Source organism: Pygocentrus nattereri, chromosome 24, assembly GCF_015220715.1.
Source record: "Pygocentrus nattereri isolate fPygNat1 chromosome 24, fPygNat1.pri, whole genome shotgun sequence".
Classification (NCBI taxonomy): Eukaryota; Metazoa; Chordata; class Actinopteri; order Characiformes; family Serrasalmidae; genus Pygocentrus; species Pygocentrus nattereri.
The window spans coordinates 14,199,937-14,219,629 of NC_051234.1; the positions used below are offsets into that span (position 1 = coordinate 14,199,937).

Consider the following 19,693-nt stretch of genomic DNA (forward strand, 5'->3'; position numbering starts at 1 on the left):
TGTGTGTTTGTGTGAGAGTGTGTGTGTTTGCATGTGTGTGTGTGTGTATGTGTGCATATTTATAAAATCTGTGTTATTATTTTAAACCCTGCCATATTCAGTAAATATGTTTATTATTACAATGACATTTACTTTTATTCATGTTGAAAGGGTACACAACAATACCTCACTTGTCTGGTATAAACAACAATACCGTAACTAATTTAATAGTTGACCTATAACTTTCTATCATGCATAACGCTCTTCAATTAACTCCTAATACCCTGATTATGAAAATGACTGTAAAAGTAATAGTGATAATAACAATCTGCAATCCTGCTTAAAGAGCCTATATCATAGGAAATCAAATTCCTCTCACTTTGTCAAGATAAAAGAATTTGATCTAGTACAGGGGTGCTGTTTTTAATTCACTGATATTGTTTTTGCTATGGAATTTTGCTATTGATATTGATAATGCTATGGAAAACAGAATATGTATATTGATTCACCTGTTGAACCTACAGCAGTTTACCAGTGCCCATTTACAGGGATCGTTTCAGTCAAACTGCATCTTGATTGATACAGGGCAGCCAATAGATAGATAGATAGATAGATAGATAGATAGATAGATAGATAGATAGATAGATAGATAGATAGATAGATAGATAGATAGATAGATAGATAGATAGATAGATAGATAGATAGATAGATAGATAGATAGATAGATAGATAGATAGATAGATAGATAGATAGATAGATAGAGCTTTAGGACTTTATTTACATATGTCAGTCTTTAAGGCACAGTTTAAACAAAAACAGTTTAATTCTTAGAAATAAAGAGAGTTGGGGGAAAAAAGTCATGCACAAATTAATTATAGTTTTTGGTACATAAAACCACAAGTGGGCCTCGGCGGAGAAAATAAAATACAAGAAATAAAAAATAACAGTATGATGTGAGACTTTAAAACGCATCTTTTTGGTTCCACAGCGGGATTCGTTCCTCTGTATTGCCGGACAGATTTCAGCGACGCACAAGGAAGAAGGTGAAAGATGTTTACAAACAGAAAGTTGCGGACGTCCATCGATAATAATTAAATAAATTAGTTGTTTTGCGCCGAAATTGCCTGTTAGGTAAGAAAATGTGTTTCGGTAGTGCCAGAGGGGCGGAATGTTGCTTTATTTTCAGGTTAGTGTCTCTTCTGTGTGAGGAATAGCACTCCAATATACAGTTACATTAGCGTTAGTTAGTTAGGTTAGCAAGCTAAAGTGAAACAGCTCTGAAATCAGCCCGAACAGCTGGACCGAAGTCACGTGCTTTGAACGTTATTGTTTATTAAAGACAGACAATTCAAGTGCTGTGATGTACTTTGAAGTCATAAGAAAGGTTTAGACTTGGGGTCCTTAAAGAATGTTTTAGTAGAAAATATGTAATACAATTTTAATGGAATTCTCAATCAGAATTTCTCAATTAACTAACGTAGTTAGCTACGTTACTCAAACCCAGAGTTAGCTTACGTCTGTCCGATAGAAGGAAGTAGTGGACTGTTGGACACTCAGCGTTTTTGGCTTGTCGTCTATCTTGCTGACAAATTTAAGAAATCCAGCTTTGTGAAATACGTAGACTCCTGCTAAAGGGGAATTCCACCGACTTTTCAAAATCTTTATATAACTAAAGGGTTAAGACGTAAACAAAGTCATTCAAAGTGATTTGATTTGAAATGCTCCGTTCTAGAGAAATTCCCTGAGTCAGAATTGTTCACAGTGATAGTGATAGGAACCAGACATCTGAAGCGTTTAAAGCCTCTTTAAGCTCCCTCACAGAAAGAGAATACATTTTATGGTTACGAGATGCTGCCTGATGTCTGAGAAATTGTTTTAACGGAGGTTTTAAGGTAAGGATTTGCAGTATTTTAAAAGCCAGTCATACTAGAGGGCTGCATGCAGGATATTGTGAGGCAAACTAGTTCCCTTTCCACATTTACCATTATGATGCTCTTATCAAGATCACATATAAGATATCATAACAAACATGTAGGTTCGCTGGAGTTTTGGAATAGTAAATAAAATAGCATTTGTTATGTTCTGTACATATTGATCCCTGTTTTCTATCACTACTACTGTTAAAAAAAACGACATTGGCCAGTTGCAATACAATGACTTTGTTTACTGACTAAATTTTGTAGATGTTTGAAAAAAATCTATGAAATTTCCCTTTAAGTAAGAACTTTGTCAAACATCCCTTTGTTGAACAAGTTGTAAGTCTAGGAAATCTAACTGTTTTTAACTGGTAACTGGCTCTGTGGTTGTGAAAATAAAGGCATTGAGCCAGTGATGAGGCCAACAGGTTTTACCCACACAGTCTATTTGAATCCAAGTGGAACCATTGGCAACAGTTTTATTTTTTTGTTTCAGATGGCTTGACTTTAATGAACTGACTTAGGATCACTAAATAACATCCTACTTGGAGAGTTCACAAGCAACCAACCACAAGCCCACTGTTTTGTTTGCAAAGACAAAAAAAGACATATGATAAAATTTTGATTAAAAAAAAATCTTTAGCACTTTTTTGTATTTCAGTAAATGACCCCAACATGATCAGGGGCCCTAAGCAAATGCTTATTGCTAAAAACATACCTGCTAATGGAGCTAGCTATAATACCCTTCAGGAGGCCTGACTTTGTTTAATGAAAGTAAACCAGATGGGAAGAAATCAAATTATAGCCTGGTTAAAACAATCACAAAAGGTTGAGAACTTATAAAACTTTGAGACTTTGCATGAATCCTTTAATGACTTTTAGTCTGATTATTTTAGTCACAGCTTATGATGAATAGCTAACAGATAAAGTGACTGAGTGAACTGCTTCTCTTTTCATATTCACAGGACAATTCAGATGTGTATGCTAATGATCTGTCTCCTTCAGTGTCTCAAGCATTTGACCTGGTCTCGTTCTCTTTATTTCTAGCCAGTAGAAGTACAGTAAGTGTGTGCATATGGAAAGTGGACAATGAATGTGTTGTGGAATCTGTAAAAGGTCATCATTTAACATGGCAGATGTTCTGCCGCTCCGACGTCTGGAGCCCCCCATCCAGAAATTCATCAAAGTCGTGATCCCCACTGATCTGGAGCGCCTCCATCAGCATCAGCACAACATAGAAAAGGTAAACGCATCTCCCTCGCACTAATGCCCGATATACATGGCCATTGCTTCCAAAACAGACAAAATGTTCAGTGGTGAAAAAAGAAGAGGCTCTCTTTCAAGAGCAGGCAAGAGTACTTGGGCTATGTGGTATGTCACGTATGCAGCTTACAGCCTAAATAACCAAAATCACCTGATGCATTTTTGTACAAGTGATTGTTTATTGGCATGTTCACTATGGATTCTCTGTTCAGTTCCAGAGAATTGGCCAGTGGGACAGACTGCACCAGGAGCATATCAATGCCAGTCGGACTGTTCAGGTATGAAAGCACATTCAACTACAGAACACACAACAGCTCAATCACACAACCTGCTCAGTGCACCAACACAGTATGCAGCAAACAGAAAAGTTGCAATCTAAGCTAAAAGATTAGCATCAGAGCTGAGAGAGGCATTATTTAATGGGTCAAATTAACCATAGCTCCACCTGTTTTTCCCACTTTGTACTATAATACTTATACTAACAATGTTTGCTACCCAGTGTTGACCAGAGGAGGATGGGTTCCCCTTCTGAGTCTTGGTTCCTCTCAAAGTTTCTTCCTCCTGCCCTTAGGGAGTTTTTCCTTGCCGCTGTCGCTATTGGCTTGCTCATGGGGGCTTGGAGCCAGATTTTCTTTCTGTAATGCTGATTGTTCTGTAAAGCTGCTTTGTGACAACACCTGTTGTAAAAAGCACTTTGTATATAAACTTTGCTTGCTTGCTTGCTTGACATATGTATTATTAATCCCAATTCAGTTCTGATCTTAAAAGCAACTCTAAGTTGCTTCTAAGTTGCTAATTTTTCTCTACAGAAAAAATTAATGCCATTTTTGAAAATTGCCCCACTCACACCTTGTGGCAAACAGAACTGTTGCAAAGCCAATTCTCAATGCCTATTGCTCCCAAATTACCCTGCTGTTGTAGATGTGACATAAATTGGACATTACTGACCCCACCCCCTCACCACCGCATGCAACAGTGCGGAACATTTTCTGAAATTAACAAGTGGTTGATGTCTACTCTGTGGGACTGTTTTAATGTGCAAAATGAAAAAAGCCTAACAGCAACAAACATCTGCATCATTTCAACTTGTTTAAGCTAGCCATCTTTCATGAACACACAGTTAATCCTGTCACCTTAAAATGTAAGTTCATGACTATTACAGATTTAGCCCAGAAAGGGATGCAGCTCCTAAAGAGTCTTTTGCATTTGTTAAAATAACAAAATATGAAAATGGTATATCTAAGACGTCATAGTCCATGTAAGTCCAGACTATGTGATCCTGTACTTACTGTTGAACAGTGATCATTTTGATTGACAGATACTTGCACTTTTGAGTTTGTTGTGTTGGACCTGAGTTGGGTGGGGCTACTTGTAAAGTCTGCTTTACAAGTAAAAGCTAACATTTTCATGGTTTTAATCAGAAAAGCCTGTGTCTGCAGTGTCCACTTTGTAAGAGATCATTCTTATATATAATGTATTGTAGAAGGGAAATGGTCTTTGGAAAACAGTGTGCAGATAGAGCTTTTCCATCTGTCCCTTTTTTGGAAAGTTTGGAAAGTTCTTCCTGTGTAATTTGTTGGCTAGTCAAACCTATCCAACAAAGCCTGTTGTTGTTTGAATGATTTATTGTCTGTCATAACCACCTAGCCACAGTACTATTATATAAATGGTAAGTGTTTGCATGATGTTTTGGGCAAATTAACACTATTAACACAAACCACCACATTGTTCTTAATTGTTTCCCTGATATGAAATGGGCATTTTCAACTGTTTAGCTGCTGTTGTCCCTTTGGTAACGTGTGGATGTACCTCCTTATTTTGATGTCACTTTGATTCTCGGGGCCAATTTCTGCCAGAAAAAAAATGCTTAAAAAAAATTACCAATTGTCAACTGCTACTAATTGTAATGTCGCTACAGTATCTGTGTATATCCATTTTAGTCCTTTAACAAATATTGTATTTCAGTAAGGTGCAATCAAATGTGGTTGTATTCTTTGTCATGTTGCCATCACCTTATAATGCTTCACCAAAGATGCAGACACAAATCATATGACCACTAATTTGGCCTTCTCCAGCTATGGATATCTTGAGAATAAGGACAGCATTGTTCGGATATTAGCAAGTTATATGAACTCTTGGACTGAATTCCTATTGTGCAAGCTGGATATAGAGCAAAGTTGTGTGATGTGCAGAAAGCCTCCAGATGCAGATGACCAAGGCAGGAAAACAAGGCGTCTAACTCTCTCTTTCTAACTCTACTTTCACAAAAGAAAAAGAGACTTTTATCTGTTCTTGATTGCTGTAGAGGTATTGTTGGTAACTTCGGTCCCTGGTGCATTGCTTGGTGTGTGTGTGTGTGTATGTGTGAGTATGTGATGTTACTGTGATGCCTTTTCTCTTAGAAATGGTCCAGACAGGCATGTAACTCAGTGTTAATGTCTCTTAGAATCTGCTCGAGGTGCTCAGGGGACTGTGTTTTTGGCTATGACCTTGGCACCTGGTCTTTTTCCCCCAGAGACCCCAGAGAGCTTTCCCATGTCCTTCACTGTAGGGTGTGTGTGTGTGTATGTGTGTGTGTGTCAGTGTGACATAGATGGCTGACAATAGACTGAGCCGAGGAAGATACAGTTTAAGTGCCTCTCCAGAGAGACACAGAGAGAAAGAGAGAGGAAATGGAGTTCTCATCACATACACGCATAAAAGAAAAAACAGACAGGAAAAAGTGTTGGGTTTTTACCTTTTGACCCCTGGTCGTGATTTTTGCCTATAAGTCTTTTTCTTAAGTGAGATATATAGTGACATATTTTTGTGAACACTGTGGACCAGTACATGCGAGTTTACGCACGGCATAAAATATACTTCAAAGCAACCACAATATGATATAAGCAAAACAGGCTGTAAAAAACATGCAGGTAATACTTTGTTTAGCCTCCCTTTGCAAAGAGAACACATGCCATGTGATGTGAGCTCATCATACAGATTTTCTATGGGGTTTCGGTCAGGGGACTGGGACGGCATTGCAGAACCCTGATTCTGAAACCACTTTGTGTTGGTGTTGATGTTGAGGCATGCTTTGGTTCATTGTCCTGCTGGAAGATCCAGCCATGGCCCAGTTTGAGCTTCTTGGCTGAGGCAGTCAGATATTTTAATATCTGGTGGTCTGAAGAAGTTGTCCAAGGCCTTTGGAGAAAGAAAGAAAAAAAAACAAACAAACATCAACATCACAGATCCACCACTATATGTCACAGTGGGGATGAGGTACTTTTCTGCACAGCTATCTTTGTGTCCATGCTAAATGCGCCTTTGGTGTTTGTTGTCATATGCTCTGTTTTGGTGTTATCTGACCAGAGAATATGGTCTGGCAAACTGTACTTGAGGTTATTGGTCATTCTCAGCAGAGGCTTTCTTTCCATTAAACTTGTGGTTATGCACTTGGTGTCTGATTAAATTTGGGAGACATTCCGACACCAAGACCTAATTAATATCTGCCGTTCCCCAGCTATGATCCTTGGAGATTCTTTGGCCACTTGAAATATCCTCCTCACTGTGCTATTTTCTGGTAGCCATTTTCTGATTTTTCCTGAACAACCCTCTTTTACACATCATTGCTGTATTCTGTCTAGTGATGGATGAATAAGGGGCCTATGTGTCACCTCTTTTATGCACCAGTGAAGCAGGAAGTCATGGTGGACCATTTAAGTGTTTAAAGTGTTAAAATATAAAATATGAATGGGAATATACTTCAGTTAGATTTCACTCATAAGAATTTCTAGGGTTGCATTATACAGCTTATTTTGCACTACATTTTCTGAAATATTGTGACTCTATTGATCTAAATCTTCTTTTTGGCATGTGTTCATGTCTCTGTTTAGCCACTGTGTCTGCTGCCATTGCTAACTAAAGTCTCCCTATAACATGATTTTGGAAGTGGAATGTGTTATCAGCTGCAGTATCTCCACCCATTTCAGTAAAACCAACCATGTTTTGCCCATTACTCCCTCAGTGCATGAGGTAGAGAATCACATTTGGCATATTGCCATGCCCTTAAACTACATGTTAAGGCTCATGCACCAGTTTTGTACAAAACGTGGGCAGAATGCATGCAATTTGCACTTGAAACTGCTCCGAAAAGCATAGTACATCAGGCCCTGAATGTACATTATGTTAACGAAGACAGAACTTTTGTTAGTCATTCTAATGGGACTTTGTTTGTGTTGGATTATGCACCACATGCTTATTCAGAGGCTTCAATGAGCGCACTAGAGTGTAACTGTTTGATTAGCCTGCTGCTGACCTTTGACCCTTGGCCTGAGGCTGATGAATTGATCTGTAATCCCCACAGTGTTACTCACACAGCCAGTATGTGTACATAGCATGGAAGCACCTGTATAACTGACGAGTTGACATTTTATGACCCCATTGTGGTGGATGGTGCACTCTCAGAAAAAAAGGGTATTAAAATATACTGTCACTGAGGCAATACTCTTCTTGTCACTAGGGTGGTACCCTCAAAGGTACAAATTCACTGCCTTTAGTTAAGGAACATTGAACCACATTTTATTGCAATTAATTTAAGTTGTTTTGAATCCACATACTTTGTCTTTTCTGAGAAAATACTTAAAGTCAAAGTTATTCCTTTGATGGTACATTTGTGTTGTTTGGACCTTGACAAACGAAAAGTATATCTGCACGGTATCTTTATTCTGACAGTGTGATGACTCATTGTCTTCTACATCATTTGACCTGTGACCTCTTAAAACTTAAAACTGTGTTTCATTGTATTGTTGCCCTATATATTTAGGCCCTGCCTTTCTGTGATGCAAAGTAATGAATGCCAAAGTAGTGATTTCAGAATTTAAATGCTGGCAGCTGGAATGGTAATAAATACCTGAGTACCCAGGTATATCCCTACTTTTTTGCATATAGCACTTATTTAGGCTGCCTGGATCTGACCAACTGGCTAAAAGAGGTAGAAAACTCCTTCAGTGTTCATTTAATGCCTTCATGTATTTTACTGTCATGATAACAATTCTGTATTTTTCAAAATGCATTAGTCATTAGGATAGTAGTCAAGATCACCAAGACTATGACTCGTTGAGATCAAGTTAAGACCAAGTCTAAAGAGGACCAAGACCAAGTCAAGGACCGTAAGAGTGAGACTGATTCAAGAATTAGACCCAGGTTGTTTTTTTTTTTTTAGCTTCATTGTATGGTGGAGTGATTTTAAAGTGAGAAAGACTCCTAAAGAGTCACAACAGAAGTGAAGTTACTGCTTTCATTTCATGCTATAATTTTTAGATGAAATGATACAGTATAATGATATAGTTATGTAATGAATTACATTCAGCTTCCATGTATATTGTCAGGTGTATTGACAAAGTCTGCAATTCTGACATGAGAAAAACCAAAAGGGTCTGTTTTTCCACAAAACACGATGGCATGTACAAAAACTGATATTTTATTTAAATCCTAATAAAATGTCTACTCTTTGACTTAAAAACACTTAATTTGCTCTTCATTGAGCTTTAGCTCAGCTATAGCTGCCTTTCTCACATCTCTGGCTGGAATCTTTTCTGCAAAAGTAAAAAATTTTTTTTATAGAATGTCTCTCAAAATTTGAGTTTTTACGAGCCATTTTATTTGCCTAAGGTCCCAGAATGTAACTGCTGCACCATTTAAGGTTTAACAGGAAAATTTAAACAAGAAGCTGGTGAACGAGAAGCTGACTTCAGCGTTGCAACTTTTTAGTGTTTGACAGTTTCTTGTTGCAGATTAAACATGTCAGGAAACCAACAAATGCAATTGTAATTTTCCATTCGTCTCCAAATTATTGATGTTCATCTTTCTCTTTGCATTTTTCTTTAACTACTAGCTAAGTGAGACTATTGTTCAGGTGACTAGCAGACTGTGCAGTAATCTTCAGGCTTAAAGGGTGAATTAGCAGTTATAAATTAACTCCAATGTTAAGACCATTTATTGTTAAAACTGTGTTAGAATTATCAGCATTATTTTACTGAAAAGGAGGATTATATTTACCTAGAAATCTAATTCTGCTCTGTAGCTACAACAGCACAGCAGAGGTGGACGAAGTACACACATGTACTTGAGTTAAAGTAGAGATACCTAAGGTAAAAGTATTACTCCAGTAAAAGTAGAAGTCCTTACTCTAGACCTCCACTTGAGTAAAAGTACAAAAGTATTTGCCTTCAAATGTACTTAAGTAAAAGTACTAAAAGGTTAATTATGGCTCTGATGTCCTGTTATCATTTTTATAACAAGACTTGCTTCATGAACTCATTTTAGGTGAAAATCCTCCAGTGTCTCTCTTGGTAAACCAGTCTTTTAATAGAACGTCATTAATTAGTGACACTGACGTCTATTAAAATGATCATAAGCACTGAAGGTAAACAGTTTCTATCAGGAGAACCGAGTGGCTCTGAAATCACTTTTTACAAACAAGAAAAGTTTCAGTTTAAGGTTAATTTGTAACTTGGTTACAAGTTTAATAAAAACTGGCTTTAAACACAGGTTCACAAATGAGTTTTCCTTTACTGTATTGATCTGTAGGTCTCTATAAACATAAACTAACCGAAACCAATTTACTATAAAATGAAAGTGTTTGTATGAGCCCTGCGATGGACTGGCAGCCTGTCCAGGGTGTATCCTGCCTTCCACCCGATGACAGCTGGGATAGGCTCCAGCACCCCCCTGCCACCCTGAGGGAGAAGCGGCTTAGAAAGTGTGTGTGTGTGTGTGTGTGTGTGTGTGTGTGTGTGTGTGTGTGTGTGTGTGTGTGTGTGTGTGTGTGTGTGTGTGTGTGTGTGTGTGTGTGTGTGTGTGTGTGTGTGTGTGTGAATTCAGAAGAAAAGAAACATGCCAGTCACAACTGCATATGTGTACATATTTCTATATTGTGGTCTATTTACACAAAGTTAGGTTAATTCCATCATTTAAGTAGATGTATGTGCTCACAAATTTTTATGCTGTTGCACTGACATTGAACCGTGTGCTTGCACTGGGTTGGTATGACCAACAGGTCAAAACAAGCTCAGAACAAAGTGACCGCTGTGCCCTGATTGGTGTTCTTGCTTTGCACTTTTATTGTTTTGAGATGTTATGTTTTTAAACCCACAAAAACCAAAAGAAATGACAGATTTCTCAAAATGTAGTGGAGTAAAAAGTAAGATATTTGACTTTGAAATGTAGGGGAGTGAAAGTAAAAAGTCACCAAAAATGGAAATACTTAAGTAAAGCACAGATACATGAAAAAACTACTTAAGTACAGTAACAAATTACATTTACTTAGTTACTTAGTTACGCAGCTACATGTTGCCAACCCCTGGATTAGGGCATTGCTTACATCTTTAACCACTGGTTGTATTTCATACATTTTTTTTACATGTGGGGAAAGTACCAAATACCTTTATCATCCAGGCTAGCTAACTATCAAACCAGGTTTCAGATCTCAAAGCATTTGAGTTTCACAAGTGGGAAATCTGAGAAGGATATTTTCTTTTTTTTTTTTTTTTCCATGCTCTCTCTCTCTCTCTCTCTCTCTCTCTCTCTCTCTCTCTCCAGCAATTGCGCTCTAACCTGAAGGAGATGGAGAAGTTATGTGGGCGTGTCCGCAGCACAGATGCCCCAGCACTTGAGAAACTTGTCCAGCCAGTCAGAGAGCGTGCCTCAGCTGCTGCTCAGAACTTCCTTCGCCTTCATTCTGACTCGATCAACCATCTAGGGCCATGCCCACAGCAGCACGACGTGCACAATGCCTCCAATGCTGCTTACAGTGAGTACACATGTGGGAACTCTGAGAGCCTTCTAGTCCTGCTTCTATGAAATAAAAATGACATTTCTGCAATGTTTAGTTCAGTTTTATTTAATATGATCATCGTACTTGTCGTATTTAAACTCTACTATAATGTAGCACACCTCACTTATTTCACTGTTACGTTTTGGATGGAAAATCCTAGAACTGCTAGAATTTAACATACATAGTCACTGTCCAGAGAAAAACCCATATCTCCAGAAAGCTGCCTTTACTTTTAATGTGAATAAATTTAGAAGCAGCGGTCTATTTATAATGAAACTTTTACAAAATATTAGGGGGAGCTGCCTGCGTTCAGATGTTGTAGAAAAGTAAAAATAGCAATCGTTTTTGGACCACAACGATATGTTAATATGTGAAACAATTTTGAAATAAAATATGGATTGTATTCTACAAGCATTTTTAATCTAGAACGGCCCATAAATGTTAACATGAATTGCCAGTAGCTTAGTGCTAACATACTATTAGAGTTTTGTAGAGGTGGTATCAGCATTATTGTGGAGTTTTCCTCGTTTTGACATTTATGGCCTGAACTGAAGGCCTAGTAGTAATGCTAGTAGTTTGTTACGGAGTGTGATGATGTACGTGTTGGGGGAATCCTTTGTGTATACTGTATAGAGGGTGAATTATTTTTTTTATTTTTTTTTTTTTTTTTCCTTTTACTTAAGGAATTTGTGAAATGTTTCAGGTGATCCAGATGTAGGTGGGGCTGAGTCGCTGCTTACTCAAACTCAGCTTTTTCTACCTGCAATCCCGCCGGAACAAAATGCTGCAGAGTCTTGGTGCTCTTTAGAGGAGGTACGACACACATCCACACTTACAAAGCTACAAAGCTTTTTTTTGTATTTTTGCACTGTTATCATTAGGAACTTGTTAGCATGTCTGGTTGAGCTTTTTGTTTAATATCTGTATCTCACTATAATGTTAATGTGTGCGTTTGTGTGTGGTCCCTCTAGGATCTGTTGGAGTTGAACGGTTTAGTGAATGAATTCTCTTGTCTTGTGCATGTGAGTATCACACCCTTTAAATTGTGTGTCAGGATGTGTGTGTGTGTGTGTGTGTGTGTGTGTGTGGGTGTGTGTGTGGGTGTGTGTGTGGGTGTGTGTGTGGGTGTGTGTGTGGGTGTGTGTGTGGGTGTGTGTATGTGTGTGTGTTTATGCTGGGTGTGTGTGAGGGAGAGAGAAGCAGTTGATAAAGTGCAGTGACAGAAACGCTAAGGGTTTGCGAGGGCTGTCAGACAGACAGCCTGTTGTCTTCTTAGAGCCAACAAGGAGGTATTGATCCCATCATTGCGTGTGTGTATGAATGAGTGTGTGTGTGTCTGTGTGATTGAGCAGAGACACAGACGTCAGTGACAGTCCGTCAGCCTTGCGCTAACCAGCAAGGATTAATGAGAATCTAGAAGATCTACCCACCATTATTACACACACACACACACACACACACACACACACACACACACACACACACACACACTAAAACTTGTTTATAATGCTATGTCAGGACGTGTGTCCCATGTGTCATATGTACTGCTGTACCTTAATTATGCTTATTTTATTAAAACAAATGATTGAACATTCCATTTTATCACTACCAAACCAGTTAGAACATTATTGAAACTTTACCATATGTTATATGTTTCATTAGAGACTGTTTTGGTAGTGGTTATTTTAGCTGATTTTGATTGTAACTCCAAAACACTAGGCAATACATGACTAGCAAACATGACTTTAAACAGTTATACACACATAAAATCTCATTTTTAATTAAAACACAAAAAACTTATTTGAAAAAAACATGTGTTTTGGTAGTGACTGTTCTTAAATTTACACACTGACTTTCAGGCTAATTTTTATACACAATTTATATTATATGTTTTACTTTTTTCCAAAATGTTATGTATTACACTACATATATAATCAACAGAATACAAAAAAATGCATATATATATATATATATATATATATATATATATATATATATATATATATATATATATATATGCATTTATTTGTTTATATATATATATATATATATATATATATATATATATATATATATATATATATATATATATATATAATTATGGCAAGCCAGTATTTCATGAACACTGATATATAAGAATGCATTTAGAATGATATAGAATGACCATTGATATATATACACACCAATCAGGCGTAACATTATGACCACCCCCTTGTTTTGACGCTCATTGTCCATTTTATCAGCTCCACTTACAATAGAGGTGTAGTTCTTCAATTACAGACTGTAGTCCAACTGTTTCTCTGTATACTTTGTTAGCCCCCTTTTACTCTTTTCCTCAGTGGTGAAGACCCCCATGGACCCTCACAAAGCAGGTAGAATTTATGTGGTGGATCATTGCCTAAATTTACTTCGGGATCAATAAAGTGTCTGTCTGTCTGTCTGTCTGTCTGTCTGTCTGTCTGTGTCTGTCTGTCTGTCTGTGTCTGTCTGTCTGTGTCTGTCTGTCTGTGTCTGTCTGTCTGTCTGTCTGTCTGTCTGTCTGTCTATCTATCTATCTATCTATCTATCTATCTATCTCAGCACTGCAGAAATGCTGACATGGTGATGATGTATTAGTGTGTGTTGTGCTGGTATAAGTGGATCAGACACTACAGTGCTGCAGGAGTTTTTAAACACCTCAATGTCACTGCTGGACCGAGAATAGTCTATTAACCAAAAATATCCAGTGAACAGCGTCCTGTGGGCAGCTTCCTGTGACCACCAATAAAGGACTAGAGGATGATTAGCTCATACTGTACAGCAAGAGATGAGCTATTGTCTCTGTCTTTACATCTGCAGGGTGGACCAACAATGTCTGATAGAATGGACAGTGAGTGTTTAAAACCTCAAGCAGCACTGCTGTGTCTGATCCACTCAGACCAGCACAACACACACTAACACACCACCAGTCAGTGTTACTGTAGTGCTGAGAATTATCCACCACCGAAATTGTATCTGCTCTGTGAGGGTCCATTGGGGTCCTGACCACTGAAGAACAGGGTAAAAGGGGGCTAACAAAGTATGCAGAGAAACAGATGGACTACAGTCTGTAACTGTAGAACTGCAAAGTGCACCTGTATATTAAGTGGAGCTGATAAAATGGGCAGTGAGCATAGAAACAAGCAGGTGGTCATAACGTTATGCCTGATACAATGAAGGGCTATTGAAGGTCTTGAGGACAGCTAACAAAAACCGTGCATCAATAAATCATTAATGAACTCCAGGTGGAGCTGATTCTGATAGTGACCAGTATGTATACACATATACACAGTGTGTGTGTGTGTGTGTGTGTGTGTGTGTGTGTGTGTGTGTTATGTATATATATATATATATATATATATATATATATATATATATATATATATATATATATATATATATATATATAAATAAATGTGTGTGTTTGTGTATGATGTATGTATAACATAAATACCTATATCAGCTAAAAATGAATAATTTTCTCATGCAAACTCTAAACCTAACCACAATCTTGACTTTGTTAACCAAAAGGAAGAGGTTTTGCATTCACTTAAAAAAAAATAAAAAACTTGTAGCTCTTGTGAAAGATTGTAATTACAGATAATTTTGTTAGTCCTGACTTTTTAGGCTGTTCTCTGGATTTTGCTGTGAAAATGTATGGAAAAAATTTCACACGCACACGTTTGTCTTGCATTATTTTTGAGGACTTCCATTAATTTGCTGTATTACTGTAGCCAAGTAATACTACATCTAAACATGACCCTAACCTTAACCCCATTATCCAAAAGACAAAATTGTGATTTGTAGTGAAAACATGTCCTTACTTGGGCAAAACTGTCGTATTGCCCTATCATTGTGGGGACGTGGTCCTCACAGGGATAGCAAGACGAGCCCACACCCTTACACAGACAAACACACTTGCAGTTGTAGACATCATCTTTGCTCACATCGTATAGATATCCGTTTGAATTGAAGTATTATGTTGGTTATATCTGATGTGGGCTTTAAGAGGGGAAAGCTAGTGTGTTTTCCACATGTTGAGCAAACTGGTGAACACTTAAATCATGGGATTAAAAGTCTGTCAGCTTCTGTTTATTCTGTCATGACTGAGTGGAAACTCCCTTTGAGGCTGACGTACAACACTCCAGCCACTGACGACAAGCTAACGGATGCATTCGGAGATAATTTGTTAACATGGACATTCAGTAACCTCTTTTTGAAGATGCAGCATTTATTTGCTGAGACAATATACACTATGTGCACCAACATAGTTTATATTGGGGGGCAGTCATGGGCTGGAGGTTAGGGAACCAGCCTCGTGACTGGAAGGTCGCTAGTTCAATCCCCAGAACACATGATTGGGGTGTCCTTTAGCTAGGCACCTAACACCCAACTGCCCCCCGGGCGCTGCGGATTGGAATGCCCACCGCTCCGGGCAAGTTTGCTCACTGCCCCCTAGTGTGTGTGTGCTCACTAGAGTGTATGTGTGTATGTGGTGTTTCACTTCACGGATGGGTTAAATGCGGAGGTGAAATTTCCCCATTGTGGGACTAATAAGGGTCACTTAATCTTAATCTTAGTTTGGAATCAGTCCATTCAGTAACATAAGAAAAGCATGAAATGATTTTAATATGATGATCCTGTGCCACTTCACATGGTCATTATAGCTGGAAACTAGAATAAAACTTAATTATACATGTATTCAATTTGATAATTTACTGTAGATGATTATAAAATTACTGAGATATTTAAATAGCATGAGGAACAATGTCATAAATAAAGTTCCAATTTAATATTATCCAGAATGTCTTGTGTTTCAAGGGACAATCAATTTACATGGCAAATATATTAATGATAAGTTGATGAAACATTATTGTGAACAGATAGTTACAGTAGATTATTGAACATATTAAAGAGGAAATCCACCGATTGCATACATTTTTTCATCTTTCAATTACTGAGATGTAAACATTCTTTTTGAGAAATGAAGTTATTAAAGGGGAATAACAACATTTTGCATTTTTTGCATGGTTAAGTGGTTAAGACAAACCCAAAGAGTGGTGTGATGTGAAATGTTTCATTACAGATAACATTGTCTAAAAAATGTAATGCTACTTAAAACTATGTCACGAAAGTTATTACATGAAATAGTAAGATGTACACTGTCCGATGCATGAGACATTGTTTTATGGTAGTTTTGAGGAAGTATTTTGGCCTAAAATATAGATATTTTTAAGTCCATTCATGGAATAGAGGTACATGCATGGGATTATAAGGCAAAGTTATAAGGCACAGTGTATAATCAAATCAAATCAAATTTATTTATATAGCGCTTTTTACAACTGATGTTGTCACAAAGCAGCTTTACAAAAATGGGATATAATCTCAAATCTCAAACTGTAAGTTTCTCTACCATGATGCAATTTAGGTCAAACCACACCAAATGATTTTGTTTGCAAAAGTTAGAAAAAGTGATGGAATTCTTCCTAACCAACTTCTTTTCATTCTCAAAACATTCTCAAAATACTTTTAAAATGATTAAAACATCTAAAAATACCTTTTGGTGTTTGGATCAAAATATTTAAATCTATATTGTATATTAAATAACAACTAGAATACCAAAATTTATGACCATAGAGGTTCTCCAGAGTGTTACCAGACACTGCTGATCAACACAGTCCTGAAAGAAAGAGAGAGGGAGAGAGGACAAATTAGTTTTTTGCTGTTGCACAATACAGATTTTGTATAAGCTTAATTTAATTGTGGTTAAAGTATGGACAAAGTCATGTTATCCTTGTTATTATTATGCCACAACAGATGTAGACTAGACTAGAAAGATGGTAAACAACAACAATTAATGCAATGTCATATAAATGTTTAAACTGCAAGTATGTAATTGGATGTCAGCCCATTAAGCTATTAACTTTTATTTACTTGTTCTTATTTGTTTTAACCAATTGATTGATGTTTTTTCTTTCCTTCTTAAAGAGCTATTATAATTGTATTCACTACTGTTGCTGGGGCAATTTATCCATTCCAACTTTACTTTCCATTCTCCAACTTCAGATGACACACTGTAATACGTATTATGTGTCAAAATTGTCTGTGAGTGACGTTGTATTTGTGCCATTTCATCCAACCTTTGTTACGTATGGGTGGTACAAAACGGTTCATTGATGTGTGTATTTAAGTGTTAAGACTGATGTTTGCATTTTTATGACAGAAAAAGTGGGTGTATACATTGGTGTGTAAATTCGTAATGCATCTGTGTGTTCCTTTTCCAAGTTTGTGTGCGTGTTTGTGTGTGTGTGTGTGTGTGTGTGTTATAGTAGATTATTGGCATATCAGTCATTATAAAATATTTTATCCATGGGGCAGTGCTAGAGAGAGAGAGATTTACTGGCACAATGTTTATGCTTGCAGTTACACAGACACACACTGGTATTGGTCTCGCAATACTTGTGAGGACTTTCATTGATTTCTGTATCTGTCAGATAATACTATTCCTAATCTTAACCCTAACCTTAAACTCAGTAACTAAACCTAATCCTAAATTTAACCTCAGTAACTAAATCTAAACCTAACTATAACCTTAACTTCAGTTACCAACCCTAACCTTAACTTTAGTTATCAAACCTAAATCTAACCCTAACCTTAATTACCGAAACCTAAACCTAGCCCTAATATTAACATCAGAAACTAAACCTAACCTTAATGTCAGTCACTAAAATTAAGCCTAACCCTAGCCTTAACTTCAGTTACCAAACTTAAACTTAACCCTAAACTTAGATGCCTACACATAAACCTAGCCTAACCTTAATGTCAGTAAATAAACATAAACCTAAACTTAAACCTAACCTTGGTGTAAGTAACTGAACCTAAACCGAACACGCATCAACAATCTCTGAAATTCATATGAATATGCACGCGCACACACACACACACATGCATGCACACACAAAATGAATAAGGGTGAGCACAAGGAATACAATAATAAGAGTCCAGGGTATAGAGTTAATGCAGATTTCTCCAGCCGGGTGTGTGTGTGTGTGTGTGTGTGTGTGTGTGTGTGTGTGTGTGTGTGTGTGTGTGTGTGTGTGTGTTTGGTTTCTGTGTGCAGTGATTACTTTGAGCTCACACTGATTTAGACAGAGAGACAGCTGCCACTCTTTGAATATTTCATAAGCTTCCGACCGACCACCCAGTTGCCCCCGACGACAAGCCCCCAGCCCCCTGCCCCCTCCTATCTCTCATACTGCCCCGGTACACAGCCTTACCATACTCAATCCCCACCACTCACAAACGAGCAACCTTAACCAACACTCAAATAAGTTTTGTTACTTAAAGGGGAATTCCACTGATTTTTTTCAAAATTTCTGCGTAACTAAATTGAAAAGCTGTAAACCGAGTCATTCAGAGTGGTCTGATATGAAATGCTTCATTCTACAGAAACCCATACAGTCATAATTGTTCACAGTGGTGTTGACAGAAACCAGAAGTCTAAAGTGTACAAGGCCTCTAATAGCTCCCTAATTGAAAGTTATTACATGAAATGGTTATGAATATGTTGCCTGGTACCCGATACCCGATAGTTTTGAGAGAAAGTTCTGGCCCAAAACATGTTTTTAAAATCCATTTTTGGCAAAGAAGTACATGTAGGGTGTTATAAGGCAAAAAGGAGAAAATCTTTTTTCAGTATTACTATTTTAACATTACCTATAAAACCTTAGAGACATGTGCAGGTTCACTGGTCATTTTGGATAATAAATAAAGTGGATGTATTTGTGTTTTTGACATTGTGACCACCACTGAAATAAATCAATAAGTTTATTCACAGAGCACCATTTCACATCAAACTTTGAATGAACTTAACCAACTTATTCTTTAGATATTATTTTGATTATCATTGTTTTTTTTTTCTTTCAATATCGATACCACTACTGATACACAAACATAATTTTTTTTTGATACCTTCTTTTAACATACTAACTGGAAGTGGGTGTGGCTTAAAGCAGAAATAATTGTGAGGTGCTGGATGTGGGTATATTTACTGAGTGCAACAGAATACAGACTAGTCAAGAAGCATTGGTGTTAATAACATCCCAACAAAATGTAATTTAGCCAGTCAGCAGAATGAATTTTTGAACAAGCCTGCTTTTTGGCCGATTGATGCTGAATGATGTGGAATTCTCTGTAGTTTTAAGGTAATTCAGTTGATGATAAAACTATTGAATTCACGTGTTGTTAAAGAATTTTGGTGAAGATGTGGGTTTGCCCAGTCAGCATGCGTATGTTGTTTCTCAGCTGTTTCTAGGCCCAGATCAAAAGGCAGTTTTTAATAGGAAGTCCATATTAGTAAGTAGCTACTTTACCCCCTCCATGGCCTTTTGAACACCACATGCCTCTTAAAATTTTTTAACAATCATTTATATAAAAATATATTTATAGCTTTTGTGAGTGGTGGCACTAACTGCAAATCCTCTCTCTTATCCTGTAAGTATGTGCCTGTGGGTGACGTGTTACATGCCTGTGTGTAGCCAAAGTCCATAACTTTCTCTTCTCTTGTCTTAGGCTCAGCAGGAGAAGATTGACAGCATCGAGGCAAACGTTAGTGTAGCGGCAGCTAACGTGGAGGAGGGGACACGGAGCCTGGGGAAGGTAAGAGGGAGTGAGGGGAGTCCTGCTGGGGGATCGATTCCACTCT

At 37.4% G+C, this 19,693-nt stretch overlaps 1 protein-coding gene across 3 annotated transcripts in view; it reads left to right on the forward strand.

Moving 5' to 3' along the window:
• Nucleotides 1-1,000: 1,000 nt before the first annotated feature.
• The window catches only part of stx17 (syntaxin 17), a 26,486-nt gene continuing 7,793 nt past the window's right edge, over nt 1,001-19,693 (forward strand). The window contains exons 1-7 of one of the 3 annotated variants that reach the window (XM_037534245.1): nt 1,001-1,022; nt 2,943-3,138; nt 3,371-3,436; nt 10,737-10,947; nt 11,675-11,784; nt 11,943-11,993; nt 19,561-19,647. In XM_037534245.1, coding sequence (XP_037390142.1) covers nt 2,989-3,138; nt 3,371-3,436; nt 10,737-10,947; nt 11,675-11,784; nt 11,943-11,993; nt 19,561-19,647 — 675 coding nt within the window. In that variant the 5' untranslated portion in view covers nt 1,001-1,022; nt 2,943-2,988. Of the gene's footprint in view, nt 1,166-2,942; nt 3,139-3,370; nt 3,437-10,736; nt 10,948-11,674; nt 11,785-11,942; nt 11,994-19,560; nt 19,648-19,693 lie in introns of all 3 variants that reach the window. The other 2 variants (XM_037534244.1, XM_017704018.2) reach the window with 2 other exon arrangements.